General features: G+C 42.3%; 1 protein-coding gene across 1 annotated transcript in view; it reads right to left on the minus strand.

The window, feature by feature from the left end:
- Positions 1-4,285: 4,285 nt before the first annotated feature.
- Positions 4,286-12,609, minus strand: part of itga9 (integrin, alpha 9) — a 36,659-nt gene continuing 28,335 nt past the window's right edge. Inside the window, exons 19-28 of the mRNA XM_061285338.1 lie at positions 11,894-11,980; positions 11,711-11,790; positions 11,490-11,573; positions 11,009-11,117; positions 10,821-10,928; positions 9,471-9,596; positions 9,271-9,390; positions 9,086-9,181; positions 6,888-7,007; positions 4,286-6,640 (exon numbers count right to left, since the gene is read on the minus strand). Coding sequence (XP_061141322.1) covers positions 6,542-6,640; positions 6,888-7,007; positions 9,086-9,181; positions 9,271-9,390; positions 9,471-9,596; positions 10,821-10,928; positions 11,009-11,117; positions 11,490-11,573; positions 11,711-11,790; positions 11,894-11,980 — 1,029 coding nt within the window. The 3' untranslated portion in view covers positions 4,286-6,541. The remainder of the gene's footprint in view (positions 6,641-6,887; positions 7,008-9,085; positions 9,182-9,270; positions 9,391-9,470; positions 9,597-10,820; positions 10,929-11,008; positions 11,118-11,489; positions 11,574-11,710; positions 11,791-11,893; positions 11,981-12,609) is intronic.

Genomic DNA, 12,609 nt, shown 5'->3' on the forward strand with positions numbered 1-12,609 from the left:
GGTGTCAGCGCACCAGTTCATCACTTCACTGAGCTGCTGTTTCACATCCGTTGTCTTAGTTACTTGAGCTCGCCTTAGCTCGGTGTAAATGACGTGATACCAAGGTTGGCTTCCTGGCAGCAGAACTTTTCGAATGTTTGCAATGAGGTCAGAAAACCGCGTACAGAGTCTGCAGATGTTTTCTGTGCCTAGCGACGAGCTCATTGCCGTCTCTTGAGCCGTCTGGACCAGCAGAGGTGTCAGTGACACTAGTTCAGCTCGAAAGCGTTCCGAATTCTTACAGCTGGAGTCATCTACGATGGCTAAAGCTTCTCTCGTTGCTTGGGAATAGCAGTTTGAGAGCTCAAGAACACCAGTGCACACTCGGCTGAGGACTGCAACATCTTTTTCTTTGGTCACAATCATGAGTTCTTGTAAGAGGGGTATGAGTTCAAAGTCGAAAGTCATCTGGATCATTTTGGGTTCCTCTAAGCAATCATCTATGTCTAACTCATAATCATATTTAGCAGAAAGCTCCAATTCCACGCATTCTCCATTGGACTCCTCCTCATTTTCTGTTTCTGTTTCAATCACATCCAGGATGGAGGAATCCAAACTTCTCAGCCCACGATCCTCATTCAGATCACAAGACTCGTCTTCGGAAAAATCTGACTGACGGGCGCCCTCCCGCAGAGGACTGAGTAGATGTGGATGCTGGTGGCCATCCAGACCCTCTCTGAGGACTTTAAAGTGATGAATAACAGCAGACGCATTGTCAGAAAAGGTCGAATAGTGCTCCACATTCAAACTGTGACCTAAAAGCATGTCGGTGACCGATTGGTTCATTTTGCTTTGACAAAGCTGAGCTTGTTTCAGCAGTACCAGGAGACCGTTTCTGTAGATGGGGTCCTCGCTGTGGTCCAAGTACGTCCTGACTGAGTACATAACCAGCTGCATGTGACGTCTTAGGTCGACCGCATGTTGACTAAAGAGTTCGTAGCTTTGCTGTCTGTACGCGGCGTCACAACCGCCACGGTCATTTGTTATCTCGTTAATGGCGAGACTCGTAAACTCCTTGACATCCATCACGCCACTGAGAGCATCCTGGAGATCTTTCATCACTTCTTCCCATATGGGAAACATTTCTTGAAGCTTTCGAAGCGTCTGCATAGAGTTGTCAACCAGTTCCAGAGACAGAGGAGCAATCTGAGCTTGGAGTCTGGTAAGACACATTCGGGAGTTCTCCACATTCTCTAAGCTCTTTGGATCTTTGGCTGCGGCAGAAAAAAAGCTGGCAACTTGGATGAGTCTATCCAAGGAGGAGATGAACTCTTCCACTGGTGACTGAAGAAAGCTCACGTCGGTTTCTATGGAGGAATCTGCAATCAGAGTTTGACTCACCAACCGTGAAAGTTCTTCGAATGCAGATGCTGCACACAAAAATGTGTCTAACAATCGATGAAGAATGGCTGCCATCATTGCTCTATCGAGATCTTCTAGGAGCTCCTCTAATGAAGCGCAGATGTTTTGAAAATGCCCCTCGTGATTCTCCGGGGACTTTAAGATCAGTTTTATGTCAGACCACAAGTGGAGAACATGTCGAGTGTGGAGCACTACTTGTTGCTGGAATTCTGTTTGAGAACAGTTGGCCACAGTCATGTAGTGAAAGACAAGATCTCGAACCAGAATGTCCAAGTCACGACCTGGTAACAACAATGAGTTAGACCAACCTTCCAGCAGCTGTGACAAACATTTCCTCTTCTCGGTATAAAAACCACAATCTCCAAAAAGTCCTCTTTGACATTGGCTTTTTAGGGTGCTCACGATGTCGTCCACTGTGCTCCTCACCGTGTCAAGTATGTAGCGCTTTGCAGCTTGGGCTTCCTTGCTCAGTGGGTGCTTGATAGTGGTGCAGGTAGCAGTATGCATCATAGGGATGCACCTCCTTAGGGTCTCCAAGGAGTATCCAAGTTTTTGGGCCTGCCAGGGGTCCTTTAAGGAATCTGCTCTCTCCGTGGTCAGGCGGCTGAGGAGGAGCAAGGCATCAGAGAACGCCTGAAAGACTTGGACCAGGGACTGGAGGTCTGAACAGGAGGAGAGCTCAGAGAGATGCTCAGACACTTGAGCGGCAGCTGCAAGGATTTCTCTCACCACAGAGTCATCATGCACTAAGAGAACCTGAGGGAAGAAAAAGAAAAAGTTAGTACGAGCAGCTACTTTCTAGGGCCACGATTGCGATAATTCATCACTTTGTTTAGGGAATATTAACATTTATGGAGACTGTGCATATTAAAATTCCAACCTCTCCTATAATCTATTTTTGCTATACTTGAGTATAGCTGCAGAAATTTATGAGATACAACATCTGCACCAAAACATCTGGTCTTGCGCAACTATGTTGGAGTTTACCGTATAACAAAATTAAAGATCTTCAGATGATGAGTATACCATCCACTTTTGTCCAAAGATTTCATCCTTACTTTGACTATTCCTAGGAAAACGGCTTGTGCAGCAGTGATGAGTTCCTCTTTGTGCGCAGTCAAATTGGGCTGGATGCTGAGCTTCTGGGCCGCCAGCAGCACATGTTGCCCTGACAGAGTGATGGGCTCCAGTAGGGAGACCATCTCTTTACGCAGCACATCATCGTCCGTGTCAGTGCCATGTCTGGAAATGGAGAAATGATGTTAATTTGGACATAAAAGTGTATTATCGGCCCATCAATGATTAACACACACCTGGAAGCCACTGCAGCCATGTTGCTAGTAGCTTTAGCTACAGTCCGAGCTGCTTCTTCCAACTGGCTGAAGTGTTCGGGCTCCTCTAGGCTGTCACATAGCAGCACAAGGTGACACAGGTGACATGCAAACGGAGCAACCACCTGGTCTGCCGCTGTTGTTCTTATCAGGCCGTGGTCCAGTAATGAAGACATATTTGTAGCTTAGTTTACAGAGAGCTTCTTGCAGGTCTAAACAAAGATGTTCTAAGCAGTTTGTTAATAATTCAGTGCACTCCGCAACAAGTGCTTGATAACATTGTCTCCCCAGCAACGGGTGTCACGTGACCAAAAAGTCATGCTACATTATTTTTGACTTACAATATAAAAAGTTTGAGCAAAAAGGAAGAACTTTTGATTTTTCAGAGCAGATGTACCCAAAATTGAGTGACTAATACAGAATTTTAAGTTTATTTCCAAGCTGGAAAGGTTATGCTTCAGATTTTATTTTTTGCTTTTTAATTTGAAAAACCTTTTGTGCAAACTGTAAAAAAATAAAATTGTTTGCCTAACATTTGCTCAATCGTGGTTTTACTTTTTGTCAGGAATGAGTTGAGCCAGGGCGACCAAATGCAGCTTGAACCACGATTTAGTGAAGGGAAAGGGAGTTGGAAAAGAGGTAGGTGGGGAACCGAAGACACAGACAGGATAGAGACTCACGGCCAGCAAACTGACAGACCGACCGACATAAGTCCACTTGGACAAGGATAGAATTCTGACCGTGAGCCTCCAGACAGACCTAGGGAAAAAACAGACGACAGGAACAGGAACATTGGGCACGGACATGGACGGAACACAACCGTAGACACCAAAAAGGAGGAACACACAGGCAGGGTTTAAATACATCTGGGTAGCACGTCCGCCTCACAGTTAGGAGGGTGCGGGTTCGATTCCACCTCCGGCCGTCCCTGTGTGGAGTTTGCATGTTCTCCCCGGGCCCGCGTGGGTTTTCTCCAGGCACTCCGGTTTCCTCCCACATCCCAAAAACATGCTTGGTAGGCCGATTGAGCACTCCAAATTGTCCCTAAGTGTGAGTGCGAGTGCGAATGGTTGTTTGTCTCTGTGTGCCCTGCGATCGGCTGGCAACCGGTTCAGGGTGTCCCCCGCCTACTGCCCGATGACGGCTGGGATAGACTACAGCACGCCCGCGACCCCCGTGGGGACTAAGCGGTACAGAAAATGGATGGATGGATGGTAACAAGAGGGTGCAGGTGACAGAGGTGACGATAACGAAGGGGTGCGGCTGAGGGAAGTTGACGGACGAGCGTGCGCTGGCATGGCCGTGACTTACATTCTTACCTGAAATGTAAAAATGTTATTCTATATGCTTCTTGGACTTGAAGATATATGTATATTGCATATATATATATATATATATATATATATATATATATATATATATATATATATATATATATATATATATTTTTTTTATCAATGATGAACGCAATGAGGTTGAGTTGCCTGTTCGTTTGGGGCACAACAACCAGTAGAAGGCGCCAGACACTATCAATCAAATTAATATTAAAAAAATAATAAAAAAACAGCATTTATTTTTTCCACTCAAAAATTATTTATCATTCGATAAATATACAACCTCAATACAACATCCAACACTATAATGGAAATGATAATGTGTGACAGTAGTATATTGGGAACAAGCAAAACCATCAAAACTATTTCCATCACAGTTCAAATTGACCCCCAATGAAACGTCGAGTGTTTCTTGTATCTGCATTAAATTTTGAATGATCAATGAAGCTGACTGAAGATGATAAATGCTATCATGCCAGTGAAATTCATTGGTAACATTAAAAGTCAATCAACAGAACACAACAGGAAGTAGAAAAAAAAAACATAGTGAGCCTCTCAACATTGCAACCTTGGACAAAGTCTGAAGTACACCTCAATATATACATCGATCTTTGTCATTGCACATTTCATTTCATCCAAACACACTGGATATGAGTGTCTATTTAAAAGTGAGCTAAAAACACGTGAAAAAATCGCATTCAAACTTTTAGATTTGCAATGGAGAACTTGAAAATACTTAAAAATGTTACATTTTGGGGGACATTTTATATACATTTCCTTTCACTGTATTTCACATAAGTCTCAATGACGTGGCTGGGGGGCAGTTAAGCACTATTTTCAGTTCGCTAACATTTTATTACCCTAATAGAATACTTGCCCAAGTCAAAATACCAACGTATGTGCTAAAAAAAGATGTTTCTTTACATCTGCGTAGATTCTCATTCATCCAGGTCATGAAATTGAAAAGGAAGAATTGAGGCAATTGGATTTAGGCAATTATGTTTTTAGGCTGACTCTTCATGTTATCTTACAATGATCTCTAAAAAGTTATTTTATGTCGTGTAATATATTGTTGCCTATTTTTAGGGCATGAGTCACACTACAGGCCCATGAGGGGGTCCAATCCCACACATACATCTGGCTGTGGAGGGCCATGTAGCTCAGGTTTCTTACTCCAGACTCCATATGATACTATAACCACACTATATAGCAGTATACTTTTACATCATAGTCAAACTTAATACTTGCAGCTGTCGTTAGCTTGCACATAAATCATAACATCTTATCTCATGACATTTAGTCAAACATTTCCTTGAGAATTTCGAACATGATCCGTTAAGATGGGCTGGATACAACGTTAGGCACATCGGCGCAATCTCATCGATCTAAAAAATGCTGTCTTTGAAAAATGAACTGTTTGTTATTGTGGTTTAAGTTTGCACAATATCACACTGACAGCTGTTCGTAGGTTTTCATTCTCATGTCCAATCAAAATAATCCAATCATAACATTAGATAAAACCTGTCAGTATAACACTGTGAATCAAAAGTGGGTTATTCAAAATAGGAATTTTTATTTGCAGCAAATTTATCTACTAATTTTGCGGTCAGTCATCTTCATACCAAATAATTATTTTGGGACTAATTAACACATTACACATTCAAAACAAATCCTTAATACAAAAAATAAAGGCGGCGTACTTGGTTATCATTGTTAGTGGCATCCGAGATGAATGTAAAATGTGTGCCTTGGCTCAATAAATGTTGGCGACTGCTGGTGTAAAAGATGGAAAAGCCCGACCCTTAAAGTGTTCATATTTCTAATGACCTCAGTCACTCGAGGGCCAATTCCGCCGAAAGCCACAGAGGCTACAGTGTTTGAAACGGTGTGCGCGCGCGTGTGTTTGTGTCTCAAAAGACACCAAAAACTTGAAATGATAATCAAAGAGAGAACACAATCTTCCACTTTCAATAAGGAACATGTCCAATTTGTTCTGGGCAGGATATACTCCGTAGCTGAGGCATCCAGACGTATCAGTGCTTTTAGGAAAACATACTACAGACACAATGGCCCCACCTCTTCTCCAAGACCACCTTTTGCACAATATGGCTTAAAGTGTACAAAAATAAAGTTGCTATGTAACACAGCCCTGAGGTTTTTGTTGTCCACCAGTATCCACATTAGGACTTTCAACTGGCAGCGCCACGCCGCCAACTGTAAGTTATCGTAATTCTTCATCCTCTGGCAGGCCACGCTGTCACCTCACAAGTTCCTGGACTCCCACCCTCGAAAACATATCAAGTCTCCAGAAAATATGGAGAATATTCTTCTTCCACATATGGAAGGCTTGATGGGCCCGGTGCCATTGCGGCGGCAGGGCTGGAAAGGAGCCCCGTGCCGCTGGCTTCATCCTGACACAATTCGGAAATGTCTTTGGCGCCAACGGGACCTCCACCACCATCGCCAGCACGAGTATCAATGGTTCTTTTCCATCCAGTCCCAGCTATCATCGCTGTCCTTCCTGTTCCGCTCGGCCTCAATGATCTCGCGATACCGCCGACGGAAGAAGCCCATCTGTCAAAGACAACAAATGTTTAGCTTGGACTGCTCCTCTGTTATTACATTTACAGTGCTTACCAAATTTATTTGACAAATACACTTTAACGGACTTTGCAAGTGCAATACATTGTAGTACATAGAAAAGAACTTTTGTTGGTTTGTAACACTGGCAGAGCTGGACGAGGGGCTGCGGGGGCCTTTTTTGAAGAATATTTTGGGTTTGTAAAAAAATGTGAAAACATACAATCTTGAGTAGTTTTACCTTCCATAGCAGCACAGCTAGGAGCAGAAAGATGAGGATCCCCACCAGCAGACTGATAGCGATGATCCAGCCCACTACATAGCCTCTGGGCTCCTGACTGTGCAGTGCCTCGAAGATCAGCTGTAACACACGTGTATACACTTTTTGTCAGGTGTGTTAACTCTTCCAATGCCAGCCATGAAAAAGAGAACCTATTGAGTGCCAGACAATTTAGTGTCTTCAACAGTCACAGAATATTGTTTTTATGTCGAGGTAAACACAAACGACCAAATGAATGATTAAATCTTCACTTGCATGAACCAGTATCCACAGAAACTTTGCTCTGCCCACTCTCATAAAAAAAAAAAAGTATTTAATTGCAATTGATGCATGAGCATTCAAAGAGTTTATACTGCACTTTGTACATATTTGTGCAGAATAAAAATACATGGTGTATTTTCATTACTTTGGAAGGGACAATATTTCTAATCCATGTCATGTTTTTTTTTTTTTTAGAAATGCTGCATTATTTAATATGTTTTCTGATAAATGGTGTTTTTTTTAGTGACCGTTTCCCTAAAATATAACTTAATATTATTAATATTCTATAAAAATGATCACACAGGTGGAGGGCAATGCATTGCATGCATTCATCCTATTAGGTTGGAGGATCTTTAAATCATCCACTCCCTTTTTAAAATTTAGAGTCTCCATATATCAGAAGTATTTTTTCCTTCACAGCTCATAAGTTTAGCCTGCTTCCCAGTACATCGACCTCTTGGCTCATCCATCATTGTCAGCAAGTCCAGTTTTTTTTAAATGAATGCAAAATGTAGCAGTTCACCGCAAAATCTTGTATTAGCATGTACTTATTATTACCATGAGTGCTTTTTTTTTTTTTGCTTAATTTTCTCACGATTTCTTTCTGTTTCCATCACAGTTACATGATAATCTTTGTTTCGGGAGTAATTTAATTTAATATTCATTTCCAACATCATTACTTTGACTGCTTTCATGTATTCCCACTGCATTAACTTGAGTGAAAACTAGCATTCCTCTGAAACAACTCAAACTCGCCTGTGTTAATGCTGGCGTGCAGGAATCTAATGAACGGCCGTGAGATGCATTTATTTAGTTACTTGTACAAAAATGATCTCGGACAAATGCAAATTTTGTCCATTTGTTCAGGTCCACAAGAACGCTCCACAAAAGGCAGGACGTCATCGTAAATGCAGCTGCCTGGCTCTGAAGTGCCATCTGGCCTTTGAAATGTGGCAAATGTCGCACGAGATGACGAGAGAACACAAATGAAGATAATCTCTGCTGAATCGTTTCTCGCATTAACACCTTCGCCCGAGTTGTCGTGTTGGAATTCAACAACTGCATGGACAGATGAATATCCCCCTCTGGTCATTGTACAATCTGTTCATTGTTGAACTCGAACTTCAATGTAAAGTTCATACATCATGGATTTATGTTGGTGTGTTGACATAAAATAAGTGATGAGAAACCCAGCTTGCTGGCAGGCCGCAAGTGATGCAACCTGGGACTACAAATCAGACTTTGAAGTGTGTGTGTTTACTACTTAATGGTGGTGGGTGGGGTGGGGGGTGAGCATGCCTGGAGCTCAGGGTCAGGAAGCCTGCGGTTTGGTCACTAACGTAATTATTTGAGAGATGCTACCTAAAGCATCGCGGGTGCTCAATTTAATCATCATGATCTTCTGAGCCATTCAATCAGCGGGGAGCAGCGCTTGTCCTTGCTCCCAGCAGAAGTGCCACCACATACCAAAAGGCTCCAGCTGTTCCACAGAGGGATCAACACATTACTATCTGAGAGCAGATGGTAATGTAACACATTTTCACGTGGATTTATATATTTTTTGTTAGCATAAAAAAATAATAAAGTCAAATAAATACCAAAAAAAAAATAGGGTTATCACATTTTCGTTAGCGTTCATACTCATTAAAGTCCCATTTAGGTACATACTGGACCGGTCACTACTTGAAAGGACAATTCGTTCCAAACATTTCCCATAACATGAACTGATGTTTTTCTAATTTTTTGGTGAGGTTTTAAGGTATGCATCTCCTGAGAGTTCCGCGGCCACAAACCTCAACGTGAACGTTTCTTATTGGAATTTGAACAAACACATTTTCACAGCAGCCTTTTTTGCAGGCTTTGCAGAACAAATATCTAGAACAATATTTTGTACTCACAGCGATGTCCTCTGGCAGGCCTTTGGGCATCTCCACTGTCCTCTCATTTACTTGCACATGGCCACGTGTTACAAACTGAATTACAGAGGATGTATCCTGCAGAATATATAGCATTGCATTTAGCCTTTGGCCAAGGTCACAACAACTTACAAGCGATTGACTACTATTGGTCAAACATCTCTTACCGTCTTTAGAATTTCAGTATTGAGTAATAGCTTGATATCTATATTCAACGCTTCTTCTTTCAGCTGCGGCCCCAGATGGCAGGAGATGGTCATACACGCTCTTCCTGGTCGGTCACAGTCCTGATACAGATGGTAGAGGAAACATGTTGAACAAAAAACAAGATGGCTGTCGGGCAAACATGAGCATGGCGCATACTTACCAAGACTTTGCGACCTGATTTGGTGAAAAAAGCAAATATAGTGTGGAAGATGCTTTCTCGATCCTGGGGAATCGTGCAAGGTGTTGGGTTCCTATGTGGGGTGCAGTTTCCTCGGCCGTCGGCAACCTGAAAAAAAAAGACAATAACGGGGAAAATGTTTCTTTACTGAGCATCACAACATTAAGTTTTGAGAAGGAAACAAGTCAGAATGATAATGATGTAAATGCAAAAATTGCCCAACCGGGGAAAGTAGGAGGTCTTTCCAAACAAGTAGTTGCACCCTTCCTCAGGTTTCTCATATGGAGTGATTTAAAGGTAGCTGCTTTACAGCTCAGCGCTCCCTCAAGGGAACACTTCCCTTTTTCCCCTCTCTTCACTCTGACCCGAAAATCTCTAGGTGAACCTCTCCCATCGCCAGGGGTCATACATCTGAAATCCGACTACTGATCAAGAAAGTGCAAGGTGACTTCATAATAAAATATAGCCGACTCTCAAAATCCCGGCCACAATCAATGTAAGACGCTGATATAGGAAAATAAGCTTAAACGAATGAGCAATTTCTTTCAAACTTCCTGTGTGCTCTGCTGCCACCCAACACGCCAGACCGCACACTTTACTACATTACTTTCTGCCTTCATCCTGCCATCGCTGCTGCGATGATTCATCGGCCCTAAACCTGCTGGATTCTTCCCTGGGAAAAGCGTATTTACACGTCAAATAAGCGAGATTGAGGGATTTGCGTGGAAAAGTAGGAACATATGGGGCAAGAGCCAAGAAAGTGGATGTCATACTCAAAACAATTGTGTTAAAAGTAAGAATATATAGAACTAAAATACGAGTGTGCAACTATCTGGTGTTCTTTAGGTGATTATTTCAAGGCCTTTTTGTAATGTGGTCCTCGGCTAGTAAGGTATATTGCAGTAGCCTGCTCCACAGGTGTCCCATTCCCATTTCGTGCAAGCTGTCTGATCCCTTCAAAGTGATTCCAGATGGTTTAAGTCGGGTGGGATATAGTCAACCCCGTCCGTCCATTCATAGTAAATACAATTAACAGCTTGAGCCCCAACCCCCATGATCTACCTCAATGAAAAGGCCAATGGAAAGGTTAGGAAAATATCCAAACCAACTGGGAATATTGTGTTCCTTCGTCTTAATGCAAAATGTTGTGAAACCAAATGATTGGCTAGGTTCAGTAGCAACGTCAACAGTTCTACTTTTCGCCTCACACCCTGCTGCGACGCCACAAGAGGTCAGTTAGACAATAAGCTGGATAAATGAGGGCAAGATGTGACTGCCTGCAGGTGAATAAACAAACAATCAATGTTTCAGTCTGGAAATTCAATCATCCACCTGTGTCTCAACAATGTGGAACATATCAGCTCCATTGCCAGCCAACCGGTTGGGTATCCTAATGTCCACAGTGGAGCCCGGCAGCCGACTGGGCCCGTTATTTATCACCTGGAACACATTGGAAAGAGAAAACATCAACACACACGTAAATCTAAATAAATACAGCGTGTGCAGCGTGTTGGTGTTACCTGGAAAGTGACATTGAGAGGCTGGAAGCTGCACTCCATGTCTTCAAGCTGGACGAAGCGTGAGGCGTCGATGGAGTTTCCGTACACAAAGGAGCTCGGCGCCACCACGCTGCAGAAAACAGGAGAAAAATGTTTACATTTTTGGTGTATGGGATTTATAAGTCTCTATGAGCATCCCTGTATACTGTAGTAGTTGAGATAAGAGCCAGATGTGCTTTGACGCCTCCCTTTGCGTTACAGACAGCAGACATAGCAGCCTTATCAGATGTCAAAGTTCTGGTGGATTTAGCCTGTTTTACATCTCTCTCCCTTTCGCCCGGTGATAAAACATTTTGTGATAAGGACTTTCATGTTGATGTGCTCCTCCAGTGTGACAACAGTACTCCCTTATTTCCTGAGCACGCTGGCACTCAAGCCATATGGCCATTTTGTGCACATTTAAGGCATTAGCATTTTTTTTTTTTTTTTAATTGGTTCTTACCCTGTAATTGTTGTATCAGTCTCATGAATCAGCGGGATGGATATATCCAGAATATTGTCTGAGAGGTTGTGCTCCGGATTGGCACTAAAACAAACAAAGAAGCAAACTGGTTAAATAATATGAAACACATTGATCATTATGTTGGTTTATTTTATATACAGCTATTATATTAGGAAAATTGTCTATAGACGCTCCAAATAAAATGTCTGGTAAAAACGTACCTCTTTGCTTGCACCAAGAACTGCAAAGTGTCATTTTCGCCAGAAATTCGACTGGTGTCAAAAAGGATTGCAAAATGATACTAAAGGCAAGCAAAGAAAAACAGAATAAACCTTATTGAACTGTTTTTACTTATACCGTAAACTTCTTTACTAACTCTGACAACTCCATCCCATCTTTCTTACCTTTGTCTGTGCTCTCATGAAAGGAAATCCCACGCTGCACCGGAGGAAGTCCAAGTCGACAAGTTCACAGGAAATGCCCTTCTCTTCCTGCAAAGAGAAAGATAGACGGAATAATCGGGGAGCCAGACGGACTGGAGACGGAGTAGGTAACATGGGGATTGTAAAGAGGAAGCCATTTCAAAGACGAGACTCTAATCTAATGACAGAGCAATCGTGTCTGATAAAAAGTTAAAAAGTGAAGGTTGTCAGTGGCAGCGTGTGTACACTAAAGAAAATAATGTTGGGACAACTGCTCATTGCACTTCCAGATAGTGAAAATGAGAAAAAAAACTGGTAAGACTTTCGCCAATGTTTTTTTTTTTTTTTTGTCCATTCACTTGGAACATTTGTGAAGATTAAACTTGAAAGTTGGCCTGCTCAAAATCTCTCTTTTTTTTTAAATTCATCTCAAGGGTGTTTAATCAGCATGAGGTCAAGTTACGTAACACCATACTCATCCTAGCATGCCTTTATGGACCTTCCTTTGTGCACTGAAGGACACTAAATAGCTTTCCATTCCCATAAAGGTAGAAAAGCAGTTATCAACAATTTATCTCTTGAAAAACCAAACAAGAAAGGTGAAATCATGCAAACTCCACAAGAAAACCTGAGCTGAGATTCAAACTCCACCTCACAACTGTGTGATAAACTTAATAACCGCTAGGGCATCATGTCGT

The sequence above is a fragment of the Syngnathus typhle genome, linkage group LG8 (assembly GCF_033458585.1).
Source record: "Syngnathus typhle isolate RoL2023-S1 ecotype Sweden linkage group LG8, RoL_Styp_1.0, whole genome shotgun sequence".
In the NCBI taxonomy this organism is placed as follows: Eukaryota; Metazoa; Chordata; class Actinopteri; order Syngnathiformes; family Syngnathidae; genus Syngnathus; species Syngnathus typhle.